The sequence below is a fragment of the Chiloscyllium punctatum genome, chromosome 39, assembly GCF_047496795.1.
Source record: "Chiloscyllium punctatum isolate Juve2018m chromosome 39, sChiPun1.3, whole genome shotgun sequence".
Taxonomy (NCBI): domain Eukaryota; kingdom Metazoa; phylum Chordata; class Chondrichthyes; order Orectolobiformes; family Hemiscylliidae; genus Chiloscyllium; species Chiloscyllium punctatum.
In genome coordinates this window covers 41821905-41848300 of record NC_092777.1, presented here as the reverse complement: position 1 = coordinate 41848300, position 26396 = coordinate 41821905, and the positions used below count along the sequence as shown (strand labels likewise).

General features: G+C 40.6%; 1 protein-coding gene across 2 annotated transcripts in view; it reads right to left on the bottom strand.

Annotated features, from left to right (window-relative positions):
* LOC140463978 (beta-1,3-N-acetylglucosaminyltransferase radical fringe-like) overlaps positions 1–26396 on the bottom strand; it is a 53831-nt gene that overhangs the window by 4222 nt on the left and 23213 nt on the right. The window contains exons 2-7 of one of the 2 annotated variants that reach the window (XM_072558529.1): positions 24151–24199; positions 19492–19594; positions 16808–16961; positions 16401–16486; positions 2998–3145; positions 400–485 (exon numbers count right to left, since the gene is read on the bottom strand). In XM_072558529.1, the coding sequence (XP_072414630.1) occupies positions 400–485; positions 2998–3145; positions 16401–16486; positions 16808–16961; positions 19492–19594; positions 24151–24199 (626 nt within the window). Of the gene's footprint in view, positions 1–399; positions 486–2997; positions 3164–16400; positions 16487–16807; positions 16962–19491; positions 19595–24150; positions 24200–26396 lie in introns of both variants that reach the window. The other variant, XM_072558528.1, reaches the window with a different exon arrangement.

The window sequence follows — 26396 nt, the reverse complement described above, 5'->3', positions numbered from 1 at the left end:
TACTACATGGTTAATCCACCTAAACTGCACATCGTTGGGCTGTGGGAAGAACCTGGAACATCCAGAGGAAACCCACATGGACACAAGGAGAATGTGCAAACTCCACACAGACAGTTGTCCGAGGCTAGAATCGAACCCGGGTCCCTGGCACTGTGAGGCAGCAGCAAGAACCACTAAGCCACCATGTCTTGAACCGAGGCCTTTTGGCCCAGAGCTACAGACACTACCACTGTGCACAGAACCCTTACTTATGTATACTTACTGCAAACTTTGAAGTCCTATTATATAAATAGCATCTGTTATGTACACCATTTGGTTGACTATAAATCATTTGCAGTACTGACAAAAATATGATAGATCTGTCTTTAGGAGGTGAAATTGAAAAGCCAGTCACAATACCTTGAAGGATCATCTGCCAAAGTGAAAGGCCCTTGGACTCTCAGTACATTCCGCTTCATTTCCAAACTTCCATAACTTAAGGTGACCTAAAATAATTGCATTTAATAGTTTAGGTACTGTGTTTAGTCAGCATTCAGATACCTCAAAACCCATTCATCATCAATACAGCAAGAAGGCACATAATGTAAAATAAATACTTTAAGTCTGAAATACAAAGACCTAGTTAGATAGGACAACTCTTCAAATTACCCACAATTGGCTTCACTCCCGAGGATCAAGATTTAAGGCAGGGCACCAGCAACAATTAACTTGGATAAATGAGAAGGATAGTTGCCAAAATCAAAAACATGGGGCCAAGTTTTCGGGTCTCTGGATCATCAGAGACCAGACGATGGTCAAAAATTCTTTAAAAAAACACCTGCAGATGCTAGAAATCAGAAACAACAAATAGAAATCACTGGAAAAATTCAGCATCTGTGGAATGAAAGCAGAGCAAAGTGACGTGAAAACAAGTGAATCTGCTTTCTTTCCACAGATGCTGCCAGACCTGCTAAGTTTTTCCAGCAAGTCCTGTTTTTATTTGTGATATGCTCAAAGATGCTAGCTGTAGAAGTCTCGACACACTGGTCTATGTGAGAATGCTCAGGATGTTTCAATGTCTGATGGATATTTCCCTGCTCTTTGGGGCCTTTGTCAGAGACTTTGGACTGTTCTCCAGTACATATCATGGTAGTTACACAAGAAACATGAAACAGATTAAAACCAAATCATAAACTCGCCAAATCCATCCCAACTACACCATTCCCCCACCACCACCACCACCACCACCACCACCAACCCCAAGACAACTATCCTCCAACAACAACTGAACCCTAACAACTATCTCTGTGCGTTTTACCACTTCAAGAAACTCCAACTAATTGGTTAAATGTGATTCCCTTTAACAAAACTATACTGACTCTGCCCAATTATCTAGAGTTTTTCTAAATGCACAGCCACAACCTCTTTGATGATCAATTCCAACACATTTCCCATGTCAGATGTCAAGCTAAGTGGCAAAAAGTTTCAAGCTTTGTTCTTCCCTCCCTTTCTTGAGTAGAGGGTGCATTGTTCCAGAATAGATGGTATTTTGGAAAATTAACACCAATGTATGCACTAACTCATTAGTCACCTCATTTAAGACACTAGGATGAAGTCCATCTGGACCTAGAAGCTTGTCAGTTTGATGATCCCGTTTGCTTAGTACCTCTTCCCTTGCCATTGTAATTTCATGAAATTCCTTTCTCCTTTCCACCTTCTGGTTTGTCGTTATCATTGGAATGCTTTCTGTATCCTCTATTGTGAAGTCAGAAGCAAATTATTTGTTCACTTCATCCACATATCATCTATTATTAATTCCCCATTCGCTCTTTCTAGAAGGTGTTTGTAGTGTCAGAGACTGAGGATTAACCTTAGCGAGATTTATAAAAATCATAAGGGGCATGAATAGGGGGGATAACCAAGGTATTTTTTTGAGGGGAGGGGGGGTCCAAAACTAGAGGGCATAGGTTTAAGATAAGAGGAGAAAGATTTAAAAAAGGACCGGAGGGTCAATTTTCTTTACACAGAGGTTAGTGCATATATAGAATTAGCCTCCAGAAGAAGTGGGGGCAGCAGGTACAATTGCAGCGTTTAAAGTTATTTACTTAGCTTGCATCTTATGAGCTTTAATTTGTACACAACATTGTAACTTAATAGAAGCCACCTTAATCACTTAGCAGAGACTCATCAAACAACTTGCTCCTTTCTATGTAGTAGAAAATGAACCAATTCTAATCAGCTCCAAAAGAATCTAGCTCCAGCTCTGACTCTGTCCTGTTTGTTCAGTAATGCTGACTATCTGTCACTAGATCCTCACCTTAAGCAGGTCCTTACTCAAATTAGCAGTCATTAAATGGATTATTGTAATTGGAGTTGGCCAATTATCACTGATCTGGTTGACATAATCCAAAAGGGAGTCACTAACCTTCAAGAAATTAAGAATGTCTATAAGGCTGATTTTTTTCCACAAGGAGGAATACATATGCTGATGCTTCGACAGCGTTTGTGTCACTCTGATGGGCACAACTTCCTCTTGGGATGCTGGTCTAACAATATGTACGAAACTAAGGTCTTCACCATCCTTGGAGGTGTATATTCTTCATTATCTATATGGACATATGCACTAGGCCATATAAACCTGAAGATCCAGGTTTGATTCCTGGACTGTATCAAGTTACCTGGAAGCAGCAAGTAGTGGTGAAGAGAGGAGTTGGGCAAAAGTGGTCACTATTTTAATACATCAGGAAGAGCAGAAACAATGCTGACTATAACCTGTGACTCCACTTTTTCTGGAAAATGTGGCTGCTGGTTAAGGTAAAGACATCATTATCAGTTTGCAAGAAGTTAAATCATCTGTTAACATTGAGAGCTGTAGCTCATGGGGATGACATAATACTATTGACGAGGTAATGGGATGCTGCTGGTACACACCATTATGCTGCTATCATCATACCACTGTTTGCTTTCCGAGAAAATGGAGGGGAAAAAAAAAAGTCCAGATAATTCTGAAAGGCTGACCTGTCTGGGAATAACAGTTGGTGGGATTTGCTGCAGGTTCTCTAGGTGCGAGTGGAACAGATCACTGTGAATCATCTTCACTTCTAGTAGACCTTCAATGATATAGCCAATTGTACAATCATCAGGAAGGCGGATCTTCTCTGCTGTGCTAATAAAGTTTCCAAAACTGTTAAAAATTAAAAAGTGAAATTTACACAAATGGGATACACTAAACTGTACATTCTTAAAATAAGAACACTTTTTCCTTTGGTGCAGAGGTCATCTGGAATAACACTGACTTTTCATTCTACTCAGCATAGAGAGCTATTAAACAGCATAACTAGGAAGATCTAAGGCACAAAGACAAATTAACAAAGAGTAAGGAGGATAACACCATTTCTGAAATATAAAATTTATTTCTGACAAATGAAAGCAACTAGAATTTGAATCAAGAAAAGCAAATTAAGGAAGAGGAGAAACATTAAGAACTAAAGAGGAAGAGGATGGAAGTAAACAGAAATACTGTAACAAAGTGAAGAGATGGATTGGAACGATTGAAACAATCCAAGCACATGGAGGTTATAAACTACGCTATAGCCCCATATATAAAAAAAAATCCCTGCAGTGAAAAATATGAAAAGTACAATAGCACTTTAATTGTTATGGTGTAAGTTGAAGTATTAACTTAAAGGAAAATTATGACCAGGATATAATAATACGTAAACACTAAGAGAGAATGTGAAGAGATTGAGAGCTTTCTTATTCCATTTGGATTACTGGAATGTTCTAAATGAATGTAAGATTAGGAATGCAAAGTTGAAGGACAAGTTCTACACAAGGGGTATATCCTGGGAGAGGAGTCCACCTATTTAAGATGGTGTCCAAGTGCTTCCATGGAAAAATGGAATATTTGACTGAAGGCATTATATTTCAGAACAGCATTGAAAATAATACCAGTCAAAAAACCCAGACTGGAGAGCTTGCTTAGGGATCCGTTAAAGCTTTGGTTTAGAAAGTCATCCAATTACAGTTCTTTAAGGGAGAAAAGATATTGCACCTATTTCAACCCGATTGATTTAAAAGCACAATTCTATGTTAGATGTCAGAAGCAGACTATTCAGGCTCTAGGAAGTCTTAGAACACAGAACATAGAACAGCATAGCACAGTACAGACCCTTCAGCCCCCAATTTATGCCAACCTTTTATCCTACTCTCAGATCAAACTAACCTACATACTCCTATATTTTACTATCATCCATGTGCCTGTACAAAAGTTGCTTAAATGTTCCTAATGTATCTGACACTACTATCACTGCTGGCAGTGCATTCTATGCACCCATCACACTCAGAGTAAAAACCTACCTCTGATATCTCCCCTAAAACTTCCTCCAATCACCTTAAAATTATGACCCCTTGTGACAGCCATTTCTGCCCTGGGTGAAAAGTCTTTGAACCTCTTATCCTTCTTCATTCCAATGAGAAAAGCCCTAGTTCCCTCAACCTTTCTTCATAAGACATGCCCTCTAGTCCAGGCAGCATCCTGGTAAATCTTCTTTGCACCATCTCGAAAGCTTCCACATCCTTCCTATAATGAGGCAACCAGAACTGAACACAATATTCCAAGTGTGGTCTAACCAGGGCTTTATAGAGCTGCAGCTTTATAGGCCTCACGGCTCTTAAACTCAAACACTTGGTATTGAACCCAACACACCATACGTCTTCTTAACAACCCTATCAACTTGGATGGCAACTTTGAGGGATTTATGGATGTGGACCCCTAAGATCACTGTTCCTCTACAACTGCTAAGAATCCTGCCGTTAACCCTGTACTCTGCATTCAAATTCGACCTTCCAAAATGAATCCCTTCACATTTTTCCAGGTTGAACTCCATTTGCCACTTCTCAGCCCAGCTTTGCATCCTGTCAATGTCCCGTTGCAAATGACAACAGTCCTCCACACTATCCACAACTCCACCAACCTTCGTGTCATCGGCAAACTTACTAACCAATCCTACCACTTCCTCATCCAAGTCATTTATAAAAACCGCAAAGAGCAGAGGTCCCAGAACAGATCCCTGCAGAACACCACTGGTCACCAAGTTCTAGGCTGAATACTTTACATCTTACTACAACTTTCTGTCTAAGGATCAGACAATTCTGTATCAAGGCAGCCAAATTTTCCTGTATCCCATGCCTCCTTATATTCTGAGTAAGCCTATCATGGGGAACCTTATCAAACGCCTTGTTACAATCCACATACACCGCATCTGCTGCTCTACCTTCATCGATGTGTTTTGTCACATCTTCACAAAGAACTTAATAAGGCTTGTGAGGCATGACCTGCCCCTCACAATCTAGCTATGCTTTTCCAAATGATCATAAATCCTGCCTCTCAGAATCCTCTCCAATAATTTGCCCACCACTAATGTAAGACTGGCTGGTCTGCATTTCCCAGGATTATACTTATTCCCTTATTGAACAAGGGCTGCCCTCCAATCATCTGGCATGAGGATGCAAAGATCATCGCCAATGGCACAGCAATCTCTTCCCTCGCTACCTTGGGTATATTCCATCTGGCCCAGGGGACTTATCTACCCTCACGTTTTTCAAACTTTCTAACACATCCTCCTTCTTAACATCAACCTGCTCAAGCATATCAGCCTGTTCCACACTGTCCTCACAAAACACAAGGTTCCTCTCAATAGTGAATACTGAAGCAAAGTTTTCATTATGGACCTCCCCAACATCCTCCTACTCTGAGTACAAGTTCCTTCTAGTATCCCTGATTGGCTGGACCTTTACTCTGACCATCCTCTTGTTCCTCACATAAGTGTAGAATGCCCTGGGGTTTTCCTTCATCCTATTCACCAAGGTTTTCTCATGCCCTCCTCAAGCTCGAAGTCCATTCTTCAGTTCCTTCCTGGCTACTTTGAAACCCTTGAGACCCCTGCCTGATCCTTGCCTCCTCAACCCTAAGTAAGCTTCCTTCTTCCTCTCAATGAGATCTCGTCATCCAAGATTCCTTTACCCTATCATCCCTACCTTGCCTCAGTGGGTCAAATCCAGCACTCACAGCGAGAACTCCCTTAAGAACCTCAACATTCCTGTTGTGCATTTTCATGAGAATATCTGTTCCCAATTTAGTCACTCCAATTCCTGCCTAATAGCGTTGTAATTGCCCCTCCCCCAATTAAATACTTTCCCATACCGTCTGCTCCATGACTATAATAAAGGACAGGGAGTTGTGATCACGATCACTAAAATGCTCTCCCACTAAGAGATCTGACACCTGACTTGGTTCGTTGCCAAGTACCAAATCCAATAAGGCCTCCCCTCTAGTCAGCCTACCTATACATTGACTCAGGAATCCTATCTGAACACACCTGACAAAAACTTCTCCATCCAAACTATTTGCACTTAAGGAGGTTCCAATCACTATTAGAGAAGTTGAAGTCACTCATGACAACAACCCTGTTACTTCTGCATCTTTCCAAAATCAGTCTCACAATTTGCACCTCCGTGCCTCTATTGCTAGTGGGGGTGGGGATTTAATAGAAAACCCCAATAAAAGTGACTGCTCCTTTCCCCTTTTTACTTCCACACTGACTTAGTAGATAAACCCTCCTCTATGATCTCCCTTTCTGCAGGTATGGTTAGCAATGCCGCTCCCTCTTTTACCTCCCTCCCTATTCCTTTGGAAACATCTAAACCCTGGAACATCCAACAACCATTCCTGCCCCTGTGATATCCAAGTCCCGTAATGGCCACAAGCTCACAGCTCCAACGACTGATCCATGCTCTAAGTTCATCACCCTTATTGCGTTAAAGTTGACACACTTCAACTCATCACGCTGACTACAACTTTGCCCTATCACTTGTCTTTCCTTCCTCACAGACTCTCTGCAAACTGTATCTGCCTGTTCACCAGCTACCCCATCCTCTGATCCATAGCTCCGGTTCCCATCCCCCTGCCAAACTAGTTTTAACCCTCTCAAAAAGCTCAAGCAAACCTCCTACCAATGATATTAATACCCCTCCAGTTCAGGTGCAACACATCCTCCTTGTACAGGTCCCACCTTCCACAGAAGGTATCCCAATGATTCAGATTTCTGAAGCCCTCCCTCTTACACCAGTCTTGCAGCCACTGCACTCGCTCTCGGTTCCTAGCCTCACTAGCCCATGGCACCAGTAGTAATCCTGAGATGAATACTCTGCTCATCTTGCCTTTTAGCTTCCAACCTAACTCCTTATATTCACTTTTCAGGTTCTCATCCCTTTTCCTAGATATGTCACTGGTACCAATGTATACTGCGACTTCTGGCTGCTCACCCTGCCCCTTAAGAGTCCTGTAGACTCCATCCTTAGATTCAAAGTCTTAGTTTAAGCTGACTCTACTTTGTCTACCAAAGTATTAAAAATATGTAACACATTGGTTGCCTGAATATTGATAAGACATGGTCTCATCTTCAAAGAGAAAAGATAACTTCCATGAACCACCTGATCTTTGACCTCCTCCTTTGCCTGATGATCACAATGACTATGGAAAGAAACTGAGTGAGTGATTATCAGTGATTCAGAGATGTGGATTTTACAGGTAGCAGCAAAGTAAAGGCACTTTCAGCTCAACCTTCTTCAAGCTCAGCTGCATAGACTGACTGAATAAAGAGATGTCTTGATGTGCTGCAGAAGTGACCTCAGCATGCAATTAAGCCCTATCACATTAAAGTATTCATACACAGCAAACAAGGAAGATTAAAGAAATTAAAATTGTTACTTTTAATTAACATTTTCATATTGGAAAGTAAATGACAAATGATTGGTTTAAGGTCGATGCTCAACTAAAGATGCAGAAAGAGTTTATAAAACGGAAGACTGGAGGTTGGCAAACGTGGTGCCACTGTTTAAGAAGGGTGGTAAAGACAAGCCAGGGAATTATAGACCAGTGAGCCTGACCTCAGTGGTGGGCAAGTTGTTGGAGGGAATCCTGAGGGACAGGATGTACATGTATTTGGAAAGGCAAGGACTGATTAGGGATAGTCAACATGGCTTTGTGCGTGAAGAAGGCGTTTGTTATGCGTTCTTTTATTGGTCAGCATACTGAGTACAGGAGTTGGGAGGTCATGTTGCGGCTGTACAGGACATTGGTTAGGCCACTGTTGGAATATTGTGAGCAATTCTGGTCTCCTTCCCTTCGGTAAGATGTTGTGAAACTTGAAAGGGTTCAGAAAAGATTTACAAGGATGTTGCCAGGGTTGGAGAATTTGAACTATAGGGAGAGGCTGAACAGACTGAGGCTGTTTCCCCTGGAGTGTCGGAGGCTGAGGGGTGACCTTATAGAGGTTTATAAAATCATGAGGGGCATGGATAGGATAAAAAGGCAAAGTCTTTTCCCTGGGGGTCTGGGAGTCCAGAACAAGAGGGCATAGGTTTAGGATGAGAGGGGAAAGATATAAAAGAGACCTAAGAGGCAACTTTTTCACATAGAGGGTGATACGGGTATGGAATGAGCTGCCAGAGGAAGAGGTGGAGGCTGGTACAATTGCAACATTTAAAAGGCATTTGGATGGGTATATGAATAGCAAGGGTTTGGAGGGATATGGGCCGGGTGCTGGAAAGTGAGACTAGATTGGGTTGGGATTTCTGGTCGGCATGGACGGGTTGGGCCAAAGGGTCTGTTTCCATGCTGTACTCTATGACTCGAAGTACGTTTTTAAAACAAGATGGAATTCAGCATTGAGCAACTTTCATTCCACAGGTTAAAAAACGATCCAATTCTCTCGGCCATTTAGGGTGTTCAGCAGCATCCGTCAAGTTACTGCACTGTTAACATCCAGTTAGAACTCATTCAACAAGATAAAAGCAGTTTTTCTAAAGTTTGACTATGAGACTAACAGTGTAGTGATAGAAGTTCTTGTGAATTAAATTAATTTTCCATTGATTGAGGTCTGGGTGAGATACCTCAACTGTGCAGCCTGTGAGGAAACACAGAATCATTGATGCTGCCTTTTGGATCTCCACATTTCATATCCTCACCAGTAAAACGCTCACAGGGAGAACGTGTAGAAGTTTCAGACTTGTCTTTTCTTGTTCATTAGCAGATAGAACAGCAGACACTGATTTAATAAAGTCAACTGTATTGCACTGATCCATGATTTCATTTGTAAATAAAGTAGACCTAGGCATTAAGACAGTGCACATTCCCGAGAAAATGATCTACCATGTTCTGTTGTTAATTGTTTAAAAACTTGGCCACAATAAACTTTTGAAAAAGCAGCATGATTGACAAGACACTTAGTTCACTTGCACTCAGCTGTCGGTCAGTCCAACAGTCCACAGCAGCAGCAACAGAACAAAGGAGAGCGTACCTGGGGAAAAACAGCAGGATAAATCCCTGAGGAGTGAGATCAGAGTGAACCTGGGTGGAAACAGCAGGATACATCCCTGAGGAGTGGGGTCAGTCAGAGCATACCTGGGGGTGAATCTAAGGGAGATGCTCTGGAGATGATGTCACAATTCACTAAATAACCTCACCTTGGCTGCTCAGAAAGCAGGTTTGCAGATTGATTGAGTAGTGCATGGAGAGACTACAACTTTTTGTAGTTGTAGTCTATTATGAAAAAAGAGCAGGAAAGAGAGAGAGGCTCGAGTTTGGTGATGAATGGATAAGGTTGTGTAATAAGCTCCTGGATTGTTGTCAGTTGAGGTGGAGTTAGTTGATAAGATCGGAATAGCCCCATGGAAGGCTCCTCTTGCAATATGTGGGAAGTCGGGGATACTTCCAGTCTCCATGGTGACCACATACACTAGAAATTTGTTCAGCTGCAGTTCCTCATTTGCCAAATGGAGCGCTTTGTGCTGCAGATAACCTCACGGATGCTCCATAGTGAGCCTGAGAATAGGGTGGATAGCACAGTTAGTAAGCTGGGTCACACCACCAGGAAGGGCTACACAGACAGAGAAGAGTTGGGTGACTGCCAGAAAGATGAGTAAATGTGAGCAGACAGTGCAGGAGTCCCCTGTAGCCATTCCCTTTTCCAACAGGACTACTGTGGGGACACTTCTGGGGGAAGATGGCCTCTTAGGGGTAAGCAATAGCAACAGGTTGTGATAGGGAACTCAGCAGTTAAGGCCACAAATAGGTGTTTCTGTGGCCACAAGCAAGACTCCAGGATGGTGTGCTGCCTCCCTGGTGCCAAGGTCAAGATGTCCTTGAGCAGGCACCAGGTATTCTGAAGGGAGAGAGGATGAGTAACCAGAAGTTATGGTCTATACTGGTACTAACAACAATCGGCAGAAAGAGAGATGAGGTTCTGAAAATAAAGTTCAGGGAGTTAGATACGAATTTGAAAAGCAGGACCTCTAGGGTTGGAATTTCAGGATTATGCCCTCTGTAACATGCCAGTGAGGCTAGAAATAGGAAGATAGTACAGGTAAATACATGGCTAATCAGCTGGTATAGGAGGGAAGCTTTCAGGAATGTGGATCCAGAACAGTAGGTCAGCAAGTAAAATGACTGCAGAGGAGTCAAAGACTAAAGCCAGTAAGATGAAGAGGAAGAGAGAGAGATTACTGAACATGGCAGATGGTCTGTTTTAACTCGTGGTGTATGACAGGTAAGGCAGATGCTTGAATTAGTGCATATAACTATGATCTTGTAGCTATTACAGAGACTTAGTTGAGAGAGGGATAAGACTGGCTTAACGGTTAGGGATTTAGATGTTTCAAGCAAGATAGAGAGGGATGTAAAAGGGAATGGAGAGTTACGTGGCCGATTTGGGAAAATATCATAGTTGTACTGAGGGAGGACATTGGGGTGGTGGTGTCTGCAACCAGTGAAGCCACATGGGTAGAGCTCAGGAATAGGAAGGGTGCAATCACTTTGATAGGATTGTACTACAGGCCTCCCAACAGCCAGGGGGTGAGAAGGAATAGATATTTGTTCAGATTATGGAAATATCTAAAAAAAGGCTGTTGTAATGGGTGATTTTGACTTCCCTTATATTGATGAGATCTGACTTAGTGTCAGGAGCTTGGATAGTGTGTTGAAATTTGTTAGCTATGTCCAGAATGGTTTTCTGAAACAACATGCAAATAGTCCAACTAGAGATAGGGCCATTCTAGACATGGTACTGGGAAATGAACCCAGCAGGTGATTGAAGTTTTAGCAGTGCAGCATTTCAGCAACCATGACCATAATTCCACAAGTTTTAAGTTACTTATAGACAGGGATAAGCGTAGTCCTTGGTTGAAAGTACTAAATTACTAAAGTACTGGGGGAACGTTAACTACCTCAATATGAGGCAGGAGCTGGGGAGTGTAGTTTATAGGCAGCTGTTTGAGGGTAAAGCCACATCTATCATGTGGAAATCATTTAAAGACTAGTTGATTAGAGATCAGGACCAGCATGTTCCTGTGAAACTCAAAAGATAAGAATAGCAAGATTTGGGGACCTTAGATGACAAGAGAATTTGAGAGCTTAGTAAAAAAGAAAAAGGAGACATATGTAACGATTAGGAAACCAAAGACATACAGAGCGCTTGAAGAATACAAAAGAATACAGAAGAACTGAATAGGCTAAAAGGGGCCATAAAGTATCTTTAACAACCACGATTAAAGGAAAATCCCATGGCATTTTTTTACATATGGATGTAAATTTGCTCGCTAAACTGGAAGGTTCGTTCTCAGATGTTTCGTCACCATATGAGGTAACATCATCAGTGAGCCTCTGGTGATGCACTGGTGTTTGTGACCCATTTTCTATTTATGTGCTTAGTTTTCCTTGGGTTGGTGATGTCATTTCCTGTTCTTTTCTCAAAGGGTGATAAATGGAGTCTAAGTCACATGTTTATTGATAGAGTTCCGGTTGGATAGAGTTCCCACAGGAACATCACCACAGGCAATGATGTCACCAACCCAGGGAAACAAACAGAAAGCGAGTGACCAGTGCTTCACCGGAGGCTCACTAATGATGTTACCTGGTATGGTGATGAAATGTCTGAAAACAAAGCTTCCAGCTCAGTGAGCAAACTTACATCCAGAACCTCAACCTGAGCTACAAATCCTCTCGATACTCACTATTTTATACATACACAAGGAACAACTGGGTAGCTAAGGAAAAGGTAGGTCTACTCAAGGACAAATTTGGAAATTTATGCGTAGAGCCAATGAAAGTGAATGAGGTCTTTAACGATACTTTGCATCAGTATTCACAAAGGAGAAGGACGTGGTGGATGGGGAGTCTTGGAAGGGGTATGCTAACATTCTAGGGCATGTCAGTATATAAAAAAAGGTTGGGCGTTTTGCAAAGCATGAAGGTAAACAAGTCCCCAGACCTAATGGGATCTATCCCAGAATGCTGAAGGTGGCAGATGAGGAAATTGCTGAGGCCTTGTGTAAGATTTTTATATCATCTTTAGTCACAAGAGAGGTCCCAGAGGACTGGAGAATAACCAGCTTTGTTCCTTTGTTTGAGAAGGGCAGCAGGGATAATCCAGGAAACTATAGGCCAGTGGGCCTTATGTCAGTGGTAGGGAAATTATTGGAAAGGATTCTTAGGGATAGGATTTACTCACATTTGGAAAAATATGGACTTATTACTGATAGGCAACATAGTGTTGAGCATGGAAGGTCATGTCTCACTGACTTGATTGAGTTTTTTTTTGAGAAAGTGATAAAGTTGATAGATGAGGGCAGGGCATTAAAATGTTGTCTATATGGACTTTAGCAAGTCCTTTGCCAAGGCCCTTCATGGCAGGCAGATAGAGAATGTGAAGTTACATGGGATCCACGGTGAGCTGGTTGGATGGAAATCAAACTGGATTAGTCATAGAAGACAGAGTAGAGGTGGAAAGTGTATTGGAAAGTGGAAAGTGATTGGAGATCAGTTATGAGATGTGTTGTGTGTTGGGACCCCTGTTGTTTCTAATAGGTATAAATGATTAGAAGAGAACGTGGGTGGCCTGATTAGTAAGTTTATAGAGGCCACAATGATTGGTGAACTGCAGATAAGTAGAAGGATTGCCAGAGGGTACAAAAGGACATAGATAGGCTCGAAAGTTGGTTGGAAAAACAGCAGATGGAGTTTTAATTGGACAAACAGTTGATGATGCATTTTGGAAGACCTTAAGCAGGACAGCAGAATACAGTAGATGGTAGACCCCTTAAGAGCAACAACATACAGAAGTATCTAGCTGTACAGGTCCATAGTTCCTTGAAGTGGCAACACAAGTGGATAAAGTGGTAAAGAAAACATATGACATACTTGCCTTCATTGGTCAGGGCACAGAGTATAAAAATTAGCAAGAACTTTAGATTGGCCACGTTTAGAAAATGATGTGCAGTTCTGGTTGTCATAGTTCCAGAAGGACGTGGAGGCTTTGGAGAAGGTACAGAAAAGGCTTACTAGGATGCTGCCTGGTTTGGTGCATACTAGCTTTGAGGAGAGATTGAGCAAACTTTGTTTGTTTTCATGTGAAAGTCCAAGGATGACAGGGCAGCCTGAAAGAAGTTTACAAACTTATGAGAGGCATGGATGGAATGGACAGTCAAGAGTCTTTATCCCAGGGTGGAAATATCCATTACTAGAGGAAATTGGTTAAGGTAAAAGTGGAAAAGCTGAAAGGAGATGGGAGAGGCAGTTTTTTTTTTAATACAGAGGGTGGTTAAGTGCCTGGAATGTGCTACCAGAGAAGGTGGAAGCAGTGATACAACAGCAATGTCCAAGAGTCATTTTGACACATATATAAACAGGCAGGAACAGTGAGATACAGACCACATAGAAGCAAAACAGTTTCAGTCTATAAAGTGTCAAGTGTTGGCACAAGCTCGGTGGGCAGTTCAGCCTGTCCTGTGCTGCATTGTTCTTTGTAAATTAATTTAACTGCCAATATTGAAGTTTTGCGAGACAACAGCCAGATAATAACTGACCCACTGAAATAGGATGTAAGCTAGTGGCTCTAAGACCTTGAAGCAATGTGGAGGAGCAAGGTTCAGTGGTAGAGACCAAGAGAAGACCTTGGACGTGGAAACCAGATTGTAACCTGGAAGGAAGTAGGTGCAGCCAGAGGTGGGGGGTGGGGGGGAAGGTGGCAAGAGAGAAAGATAGAAAGGCCCAATTGTTTTATTCACACACAGAATCTAAAAGCTGAGTGAATGCAGTTGAATTCAAACAAGCTGTATATGCGTGGGTGGCACTCATGTTGTTCAGTTTTCACTAGCTTTGGTCTTACTAGAAAAGCTTTTGTGCAGTTTGTGAATCTGAACTCTTTATTTTACTAACACCTACTTTAATTTTCTATTGTGTTTAATAATCATTCAAGATTTCAAGATATACAAACAGAGACCAAATAGTAAGTAACAAGTAAGTGTTTACAGAAATCACTTGCTGTATTCAAGATCCATACATGTTGGCTAATGTCAATGATGTTCAAAAACACAAGTCATTGAACTAAAGAAAACAGTAAACTTTCAAACAAGTTTGTTTAATTATTTAATTTTTAATCTTCATTTCCTAAGAAAACCATGTCCTGGGCCAAGTCATCTTCAGCTGCTTCACTGATATTCCTTCCTTAAGATCAGAAGTGGAATATTTGGTGATGACTGTACAATGTTCAGTGCCATTCAAAATTCTAGATATTGGTCTGTGTTCACATTAAACAAAGTTAAAAATCACACAACACCAGGTTATAGTCCAACAGGTTTAACTGGACTATAACCTGGTGTTGTGTGATTTTTAACTTTGTACACCCCAGTCCAACACCAACATCTCCAAATCACATTAAACAAGACCTGGATAATATTCCGGTTTCACTGAATCCCTACATGTTGAAGCAGGCCACTCAGCCCATTGATTCCACACTGACCCTCCGAAGAATATCCCACACAGACTTACACTGCTACCCTATCCATATAACCCTACATTCCCCAAGGCTAACCCACTTAGCCTTTACATCTATGGACACTATAGGCAATTCAGCATGGCCAATCGACCAAACCTGCACATCTTTGGACTGTGGGAGGAAAGTGGAGCAGCCAGACAAAACCCACACAGACACTGGGTGAATGTGCAAACACCACACAGACAGTCGCCCAAGGCTGGAATCGAACCCGAAGCCGGGTGCTTGGTGCTGCGAGGCAGCAGGGCTAACCACTGAGCCAATTTGCAGCCAACAGTCTGGGTGGATATGTAATAAAAAAAGATTTGTGCCACAAGTATTTGGCAATGATCATCTCCCAACTACAATTAATCTAAGAATCTACCCTTGACATTTATCTGTATTATAATCACTGTGTCTCCCATCGTCAGTGTCCTTGGGGTTACTATTGACCAGAAATCTAACTGGATCAGCAACATACATACTATGGCTACAAAGGAAAGTCAGCGGCTGGGAATTCTGCAGTGAATAACTCACATTCTGATATCTTAAAGCCTGTTCACAATCTACAAGCCACAAGTCAGGAGCGCGATGGAATATTTTTCACATGCTCACATCAGTGCATCTCCAAGAACACTCAATCTTGGCACCATCCAGGGCAAACATCCTGCTTAACTAGGTATCCCATCCACCACATTAAAATATTGACACCTTTGACCACTGGCGCAGTGGTAATAGTGTGTAAAACATACAAGATTTGCTGCAAGTCTCCTTTAAGAGCAACTTACAAGTCCATTCAAGAGCAATGGCATTAGATGGATGGAAACACCACCAAGTCAGCTGTTGGGTGAAAACCCTGGAACATCCTCTCTAACTGCACTGTCAATAGATTACAGTGGTACAAGAGAAGGTGACTCAGCATCTTCTCAAATACAGTTATAATTTAACTTTAAATGTTGACCCTACCGGCAATAGCCGTTTCCCACAAACAAATTAAAAAGCTTGGAGCTTGTGCGCGGAACATGTGGAAATGCTGTTGTCATAGTAACCAAGTGAATTCCTATGGAGTGCAGCTTGTAACCCATTGACACAAATCTAATTCTATTCCCGGCAACAGAAAGGCACAAATTAACACAAAGTCCTCAAACTAAATATATGGATGCTAGTGCTAGTTCATTAAGCTACCTCTATTCTGAAGGGCAGGATTTAATGGAGTTTTAACCTACGGTGAATCACTCCTCCAGCACTGCCAAATGGGTATGATCCAAAACATATGTTCTCGTTTTCATGTAGGCGTTGTTTTCAGCTTCAAGGCTGAGAGAGTGATAACAACGGAGCCTACCAGACATGAACACCAGAGAACACAATCCTGGCAATGGTAGACTCTGTCCACTTCACTTCTTTGTCAACTAAATAGGTGTACTCCCTAAAGAGAGCCTTCAAACATAAGTGAAGTAGTCACACGGAATTGCGACGAAGCACATCAGCAAAAGTATCAACTGACAATCTACTTAGCTGCATTAATCAACATCTATGAGAAAAACGTAGTACCTGGCCCATGGACTCATCTTTAGTGCCAATCCACGGCTGATACAGAACCCAGCTCCTCCTGTGGCAAACCAGAACTTCACAGTCGTCTGAGGGATACAAATAAGACTATGTTTCCACAATGTCATTTGTAATAAAGATAGAAATAAGCTGGTATAATTTGTCTCGTCAGTTACATTTCACTTTTGAGAACTTCATTTGTTCAGAGACAGAATTCCAAGTGGAGTAATGACTGGTTATCACCACAGGTTTTCAGAACCCCAATGTCAGAAAATGATAAGTAGTAACTAAGCAGTCTGGACACATCAATATGTATTTAACATCTTATCACAAATGAAATTAACAGTATAATTGACATTGACAAAAAGATTCATTTACTGAATCCGTACATATATACACACTGCACTTACCGACCCATCACTCTTCACCCGCTCTACAGCCTCCACTGGATGATCAAGACTTGGTCTACCAATATAAACATCTTGAGTGTGCGAGTATGCGGATAATAAGAAGACTAAACTGCGAATATTTACATAATTATCATCGTCAACATGGCAAAACCATCTGGAAAACAATGTTAAAATAGAAAGGTCTTCATAATTCAAATGATACATTGTGATAGCCATGCATTTCTGACAGTAGAAAATATATTTTCTTTTTAATATATTAAGAAATAAGTTAACGTCTCTGTAAAATTTGAGTCCCAGTATCAGAAGGTAATGAGGATCCTAACAAAACCGTGCAATCAGTGTGGAAGAAATGTGTCCAGTTAGTAGTTTGCTTCATTTTCCTTTCAATAATTCAAGTGTGATTGGTGAATTGTAACACCATTGTAAATTATACTTGCAGCAGATTATACATGGCAATTAAACTCTATTCAAGTTGGAGAGAAAGAAGGTACTTTTTTTATGAAACTTATATTTTTGTTTCCTCTCATGTTCGGCTGAGAATGACAGTAAAGGATTTGCCAGTGACTCCCTGTTAGCTATTGTCAGCAGCAGCTTGCAGATTGCCTGGTGAAATTACATCTTATTCTGTTTTCTTTACTGAGAGAAAACATCAGTCTTAGCCTTCCAGTAACACAGCAGAGATTGAAAAATCAATTACTGAAATTTGAACCATGGCACATGGACAATAGGAGATTGAAAAGAGATAGCTAACGAGATATTGATCTTAATTTCCCAAACTTCACTAGATTCTGGACAGGTTCCAGACTGGAAAGTAGTATATAACTCCTCTATTCAAACGGGGCGGGAGGCAGAAACCAGAAAACATAAACATAGCTTGGCATTTGTCATCAGGCAGGGGTTAAGATTCAATCATTCAAGGAGGTTGTAGCTGGGTACTTAAAAATAGTCAAGGTAATTGGGAAGAGTCAGCATGGTTTTCTGAAAGGAAAATCATGTTTAGCCAACTTATTGGAGTACCTTGATGGTGTAACATGTACTATAGATATGGTGAGCCGATTGACATATTTTTAAGATGGTGGTAGACAAGTGTTTCACTAAGCAGTGGAATCAAAGGTTACCAGGAGTAGATGGGAACGTACCCTGTATGTTCACACCCTCAGGTAATGGTGATGTTTCCTTCATAATGGCTGCAAAAGGTAATTTTTGGTAGGGTTGACACAGCAGAATGGCTTATTTAAGAGGGTTGTAAGAACTAAGCACGTTGGTGAGAACTGGAGACCACATATACACTAGACCAAGTAAGGACAAGTCTACTTCACTACAGTATGTTAGGTAATCAAGTGAAGTTGAGTTTTTACAAGAATTTAACAGCTTGAATTACTAATCTTACACATACCAACCTTCTCCGTTAATCTCTAGACGTCTTTTAAATTCTTAAACTGCCATAGTGCCATTTAAATTTGTGATCCCTAGGTGATTAGTCCAAAGTCTGAACTACTGCTCCAGTAACATAACCACTAAACTAATAACTTTTGTCAGACTCCAGGTTCTGATTTTTTTTTTGCAGAATGGCATATTGTCCTTTCGAACATTGTACTTCGGTATCTCTGCTATGGATTGTTAAAAGAAAGAAAAGGAGTGACTGGCTTCCCAGACTGAGTGATACTGAATTAGCTTTGAGATTGCTAACCTTTAGAATTATTTTCTTTTAAAAAAAACTGACTCCCCTCAATCATAATTCAACTACGATTATCCCACAATAATCCACCTGAGCTAAGGAAAAACAAAAACAATTACTTGCAAGACTATTTCTGAAAATGGAATTAATAGATTTCTAAAAATTGCACATAATCAAAAGTGCCTTTTCATTTTTTTTTCCATAACAGAGCTTTGTGCCAGCTAGAGAGTGGTTTAACATTCTAATTGATATCGATACTTTAATATTATTATTGGTATGAAGGCTTGAATTTCTGTATCACGGATAATACTTCTTTCTGCCAATGATAGTTGATAAGAAGTTTCCCTGGAATAAAACATTGGATTGTCTCTCAATTCTTTACAGCTAACTTAAAAAAGTCTGTAAAATCTGTCAACGTGTCCTGAGCTGGTCAAACAGCTTCAGACTGACGTAACTCACAAGCTGAACAGATATGCGTAACTCCCCTCAGTCACTTTATTTTGTTATGCATTTCATGTGGCTGGTATTTATTTCAGTGGTTTTCAAACCTTCTTATGCTTCAAAGCAGGGGAGGTGTGGAGTGGCGGGGTTGTATTGGAGAAAGCGGAACCAGTGGTACACTTTTAGAGGACCCCAACTTCAATCTGGTTAAGTATCAGCAACCCAAAAATTGCAGGAAATGTTATTTTTTATAACCATTCAGCAATAGTCAAAATATACCAGTGAAAGTCACAGCGCAAAAACAAAAGTCAAATACAGAAAATGCCAGGGACCCCTGGAATCTACGCACTCCAGTAGACAAACTAATAGTGCAAGATTAGAGTGGTCCTGATTAAGGGCTTTTGCCCGATACATCGATTTTCCTGCTTCTCAGATGTTGCCTGACCTGCTGCACTTTTCCAGCACCACTCTAATCTTGACTCTGATCTCCAGCATCTGCAGTCCTCATTTTCGCCAAAGTGATAGTGCAGCCTATTGGATGGACACATTTTCTAAGTAAGCTTACTTTTTTTTGGATTCAATGAATTTGTCATACTCCACGGACATCTTACAACAAAGCGCTTGACGTGTATGTGCAGCAGAGCAATTGGTATTAATCATGCGATCTCCTAAACAAAGAAAAAACAGAAAGATAGAATGATTAGCTCATCACTTGAGCAACAGCCAAATATTCAATTACTCTCATCTGGCTAAATCTCTTTTTAGTTCAACTCTTTGGATGAAATAAGATTTTCCCAATTCAAAAATACATACTTAACATTTACAGTCATGTACCACAGCATGTTTCTCTTTGAAAAATAAAAATTTGCTTTTCAAAAGCTAGTGGCGACTATAACTCCACCAATTTATAGGTCTTTCCCATCATTTCCAAGACTGTCTTGAACGCAATGAGTTCCCCATTCTAAGAGTTTCCAATACACTATGACCTCTGATCCAAATGTATATTCTTTAAGGTAACTTCATCAATAAACAATTTACATAAAACTGGGTCATGTTACCTTTCAAAAGAACTTCCAAGACAGCTTTGCAAGAAAGAAAAAACTTGCATTAATATAACGCTGTTGCATCTTCATGCCAATCCTAAAGTGAGTCCAGTTAAGAAATCACATTGAAACATATTCACGGTTATTACGTACGCAGGGTCAAATGTGTAAATTTATATTGAAAGTAAACTTTTTAAAAAAATATTGCAATATCAAAGTAAAGCTAGTATGGTATATAATTTTATAGAATAATCACCATTTTGTGGAGCACAACATCTCAGCAAGTTCTCTAGCTGCTTTTACCTTGATAATTTAATCTATGTTTTTCTCACATAAAGAACCTAAACGCAGCCAATGCATGCATATGAGAACAGGAAACAGTTTCTTTGCAGTTGCCACTAGTGTCACAAATAATCACCAACAGTTGTCGAGTTATGGATCCAAAGTCTTCACAGATTCAGAGATATACAGCATGGAATCTGACTCTTTGGTTCAACTCGCCCATACCAACCAGATATCCTAAAGTCCCATTTGCCAGCATTGGCCCATATCCCTCCAAACACTTCTTATTCATATACCCATCCTTTTAAATGTTGTAATTGTGCCAGACTCCACCACTTTCTCTGGCAGCTCATTCCGTACAAGCACCACCCTCTGCATGAAAATGTTGGGTTAAATCTTTCCCCTCTGACCTTAAACCTATGCCGTCTAGTTTGGGACTCCCCCACCCAAGGGAAAAAGGCCTTGCCTATTTACCCCATCCTTGCTCCTCATGATTTTGTAAACCTCTCCAAGATCACCCCTCAGCCTCCAACGCTCCGGGGAAAATAGGCCCAGTCTATTCATCCTCTCCCTGTAGCTCAAATCCTCCAATCCTGGCAACATCCTTGTAAATCTTTTCTGAACCCTTTCAAGTTTCTCAACATCTTTTCGATAGGAAGGAGACCAGAATTGCATGAGATATTCCAACAGTGGCCTAACCAATGTCCTGTACAGCCACAGCATGACCTCCCAACTCCTGTAATCAATACTCTGACCAATAAAGGAAAGCATACCAAATGCCTTCTTCACTATCCTATCTACCTGCGACTCCACTTTCAAGGAGCTATGAACCTGCACTCCAAGATCTCTTTGTTCAGCAACACTCCACAGGACTTTACCATTAAGTGTATAAGACTTATATACTTAACTAGTAAGGTCCTAGTGGATTAATGCTGAACAAAGAGACCTTGGAGTGCAGGTTCATAGCTCCTTAAAAGTGGAATCACAAGTAGATGCTCCGATTTGCCTTTCCAAAATGCATCACCTCACATTTATCTAAATTAAACTTCATCTGCCACTCCTCAGCCCACTGGCCCATCTGATCAACATCCTGCTGTACTCGGACATCAACCTTCTTTGCTGTCCACTACACCTCCAACTTCAGTGTCATCTGCAAACATACTAATCATACCTCCTATGTTCACATCCAAATCATTTATATAAATGACTAAAAGCAGTAGACCCAGCACCATCCTTGTGGCACACTGCTGGTCACAGACCTCCAGATCTCAATAACAACATACAATCAAAAAAGAACCCCTTCTACCCACTATTGTAGATTTACAAAAGACAAACAATAAGGTTACGCTTTTAAAAAGCCACATAGGTGCTTCCCTGCTCTGAGCTTCCCAACACTAAGGTAAGCTGTGAATTTCACTGTTTGTTTATTTTTCTTAGAATGAATCCCAATGTCCAGAGATACTTGAAACCAGACAGCTAAAACAACAGCTGTACAGTTTCATTGCTGGGTCAGACAGCAGTGTAGATTTCTATCTCCGTTTGAATCACTTTCCATATGGTCACTACCTTTGTCTCTCTTCCTCCTTTTTAAAGTGTCATTGTTTTGAAATTTTTTCCCCCCAAAGTTCTGAAACAATGCAGCAGCTTATAAAACAGTAATTACTATTCTTTGAATTTGAGGGAATCAGTTCCAACACTGAAAATACCTCAAAGGAGGATTCCTACAGCCACAATGTTTTCCCGTCCTCCATTTTGGATTACCCAGAAACCTCTTTGGGCCTTTTACAGACTATTCCAAAGGATGAGACATGATGAAACAGACAATTCCTTTCTTTGATGATATTCAATGACTTAATGAACATATAGAACACTGTTTCCGACCACTGTCTCACTGTGCCTTTGTTTATTGCTGTGTAGTCTATATTCAACCAATGTATTTAATTGCCTTTAACAGACCAGTGATGTTGCTTGTCCCTTAGCAACCAGGAAGCAGAGGCATAGTCATTTCATTGTGACTGTTTTGTGAGCACTCACTTCCTATGGAGCATTAAGTGCATGGATTCCACTCAGCTGTGTGTTTGTGTGTGTGCACGCGCGTGTACACGTGTGTGAATGCACGCACCTGAGTATTTGTGCAGTGTGTGTACATTTGCGCATGAGCAAGAGAGTGAGAGATGTGCTTGACTGGGTGAGGACACAGCGCCGCAAATTATTGAGTAAACAATTAACTAAGGTGTGGAGGTAAGCACCAGTGCAGAATATTACCCTATCCTCAGAAATACATTTCTGACATGAAGGACTTCATTCATAGCGTCTTGTAGAAAAAAAGAAGTCCATCACTATGGACCATCGGCACAAATGCCCATCAAATTAAAAAAATTATGACTTACCAACATATCATGCGGAGACTTATTGATATTAGAAATCTGCTTGATCGTAATGAACCAGTTATCAGACTACTCCATTGTGCTCATCCAGGGAGGATGTCGATGTTGAGGTTTTACACAGCTATCCAGTCAGAACTCCATAAGAGAACTGAGCTTTGTCAGGACCAATCAGAATATATAAAGCCACATCCAAAACAAGCTCCCTCTTCCCATTAGCAAAAAGGCGTACAAGGCCTTTTAAAAATAATATCTCTCCAATTTATTTTCAACCAGCTAACCTAATAAGCTCTAGGATTTTCTTAATTTTATTTCAAAATGTTTTTCTAAAGCCTAAAAATACAAATTATCAATTTATGTATATACATTTGAGCAGCTATTTTTACATGGCTTTCACATTGCCAGATACAATGCGCTGAAAAGTGGCAGATGGAGTTTAATTCAGATAAATGCGAGGTGCTGCACTTTGGGAAAGCAAATCTTAGCAGGACTTATACACTTAATGGCAAGGTCGTGGGGAGTGTTGCTGAACAAAGAGACCTTGGAGTGCAGGTTCATAGCTCCTTGAAAGTGGAGTCACAGGTAGATAGGACAGTGAAGGCGGCATTTGGTATGCTTTCCTTTATTGGTCAGCGTACTGAGTACAGGAGTTGGGAGGTCATGTTGCGGCTGTACAGGACATTGCTTAGGCCACAGTTGGAATACTGCATGCAATTCTGGTCTCCTTCCTATCGGAAAGATGTTGTGAAACTTGAAAGGGTTCAGAAAAGATTTACAAGGATGTTACCAGGGTTGGAGGATTTGAGTTATAGGAAAAGGCTGAATAGGCTGGGGCTGTTTTCCTTGGAGCGTTGGAGGCTGAGGGGTGACCTTATAGAGGTTTACAAAATTATGAGGGGCATGGATAGGATAAATAGACAGAGTCTTTTCCCTGGGGTCGAGGAATCTGGAACTAGAGGGCATAGGTTTAGGGTGAAAGGGGAAAGATATAAAAGAGGCCTAAGGGGCAACTTTTTCACGCAGAGGGTGGTACGTGTATGGAATGAGTTGCCAGAGGATGTGGTGGAGGCTAGTACAATTGCAACATTTAAGAGGCATTTGGATGGGTATATGAATAGAAAGGGTTTGGAGGGATATGGGTCGTGTGCTGCCAGGTGGGACGAGATTGGGTTGGGATAGCTGGTTGGCATGGACAGGTTGAACCAAAGGGTCTGTTTCCATGCTGTACATCTCTATGACTAAATGCTGACAGCAGATGTAATGAAGAATATTTTCTTAACTTTTACATTAGTAGCACTTGCAGGATATAAACTGTAAAGTGTTTTTCTTTTGAGTGTTTCTGGAGAATTCCAACTAATTTGTGGAAAAAAAAATCTATGATTAGAGCTCCTGGGATACTCAGAAAGTAGTTTATACAGCTGAACAACAACCAATGAACTTCCCAGTAAAGTGAGGATAGCAAGCTTCTTCTCCACTTGGTAAAGTTCCAGGAGCAATCCTTGCCTCTATACTTACCAGCCTTTGCTTGCAATTCTTTGTCCTCTCCATCTGTGAATATGAATGTCTAGAAAAAACAAAGAGAACAGTAATATTAAGAGGAACTATATGGTTTATATTACTTAGCATTACTAAAGCCAGTTTGTGAATTTGATATTAGGAGTTAAACTCAAGATATGCCCATCTCAAGCGAACTTCAATTTAAGGGTATCAGTTTCTGTTAGAACAATTGATTGATTGAACTACAACTGGAAGAAAGTCAAACTAAGAATTTCAACAGGGAACGGTCAAGACACATCGGCGTGAAATCCTGAAACGGACTAAAACTTCGAGGTTTAGTACAAGCACACATCAACACAGAAATCCTGAAGATGCTGCCGATCACACACAGCCCACCTCAACTGCTCCACTGAGAACTCAGTTACTGATGGCAGAATTTCACTATTTCCATTCCCCTTTGACTATTAGAAGCTCTATAAATAGCCAGATCTTGTTCAATCAAGTAACAATACGTTTTAACAGTAACCACCATTAAAATCAATCTCAACAATAAGCCTAGCCCCCAAAAAAAGAAATCACTTGTGCAGTGTTACGTCTTACTAGTAAAATAAATTACAAAATCTTTAAAACCATTTATTTGGAAGATTTTTCTCTGGCTATTTCAGCTTGTACCTTTACCTGTCTTGTATATCCCAATTTTTATTTCATGGTATTTACAACTTTTTATTTAAAAAATGAGAAAGTGATTTAATTGCTAGGTTAAAAATCACACAACACCAGATTATAGTCAGACAGGTTTATTTGGAAGCACTAGCTTTCGGAGCGCTGCTCCTTCATCAGGTGGTTGTTGAGTATAAGATTGTAAGACACAGAATTTATATTATATATTGAAAAAGACCTGGATTTTTTGTTAAGTCTCTCATCTTTTAGAATGACCATGTTTGTTTCAGTTCTTTCATCTATAAATCGCAAAACATTTTTTTAAAAGTTAAAGTTCACTTGAGAATGTAACAATTGGTGTCGTGTTGGCGCAGATAATGTATTGAAGGTGTTAGCTTCCCTGTGTGAGGCTGTCTGTGCCACAATGGTCAGACTGATTCCCATCCAAAAAAAACGGATTTGCAGAATCTCACATGGATTCATGCAGTTTTTGAACAAAGTAAAATGTAATTCTGCAAGTACAAACTCAACCGGGACCTTGGGTTCATGTCACACTATACACACACTCCTACAGACCCTCTCTCATACCCTCCCACACTCACATATCCTCTCACAGACTCATACCCCTTGACACTCACACTCACTTAAAACCACCACCACCACCACCACCACCACCACCACCATGCGCTCCCCCCCCTCCACCAACACACACACAAGTTTGTGTGGTGAATTTGTACTTACAGGTCTTTTTCAATATATAAATTTAGTTACATCATACGGTAAACTTTTGCTATAAATTCAGTGTCTTACAATCTTATACTCCACACCACCTGATAAAAAGGAGCAGCGCTCCGAAAGCTAATGCTTCCAAATGAACCTGTTGGACTATAACCTGGTGTTGTGTGATTTTTAACTTTGTACACGCCAGTCCAACACCAGCATCTCCAAGTCAATTTAATTGCTAGTATTTCTCATTTGGTGTCAGTGACAATTCCTTAATGTAATTGGACAGTGGGATGACATCACTGTAGCTCTATACTGGTAGTCCTGAATAAAAAGCACTGTAGTCCATTACATTGTGAATAAAGCTAAAATTTTCACCACAATACATTGCTAGTCCCCTGGTGAGGTTTTCTTTGAGGTCAGCATTAACAGTCCTTACTTTGCAAGCCTGTATTATTGTCTTTGTTGCCTACTAATGTTACCCATGATTTTGAGAAATGGTTAACATAATGATTGATTTCCAGCTCTGATCAACATATTTAATACACAATATAAACCAGAATGAGACACTCTTTAATAAAGTAAATCTGATTTTCTTTTTGCACAACAATCAATTACTTTCCAACAGTTCCTTTCCTCCATTGTATCAGGAGCAATAAAAGGAAACATTTTGTTGACCACCACTTGAACTTTAACCTTTGGCAATTTTATTTTTGTCACCAACAGAATTATTTTTCTTTCCTTTTCACAATTACCAAATATTCATCTTAAATATATGCAATATCATATTGAAACATGGGTAGAAGCCGTGACCAATTTCAATTGGAGGACAACACAATTTTATACAACACACACTTTAAGCATCACAGTGCATATTGCAA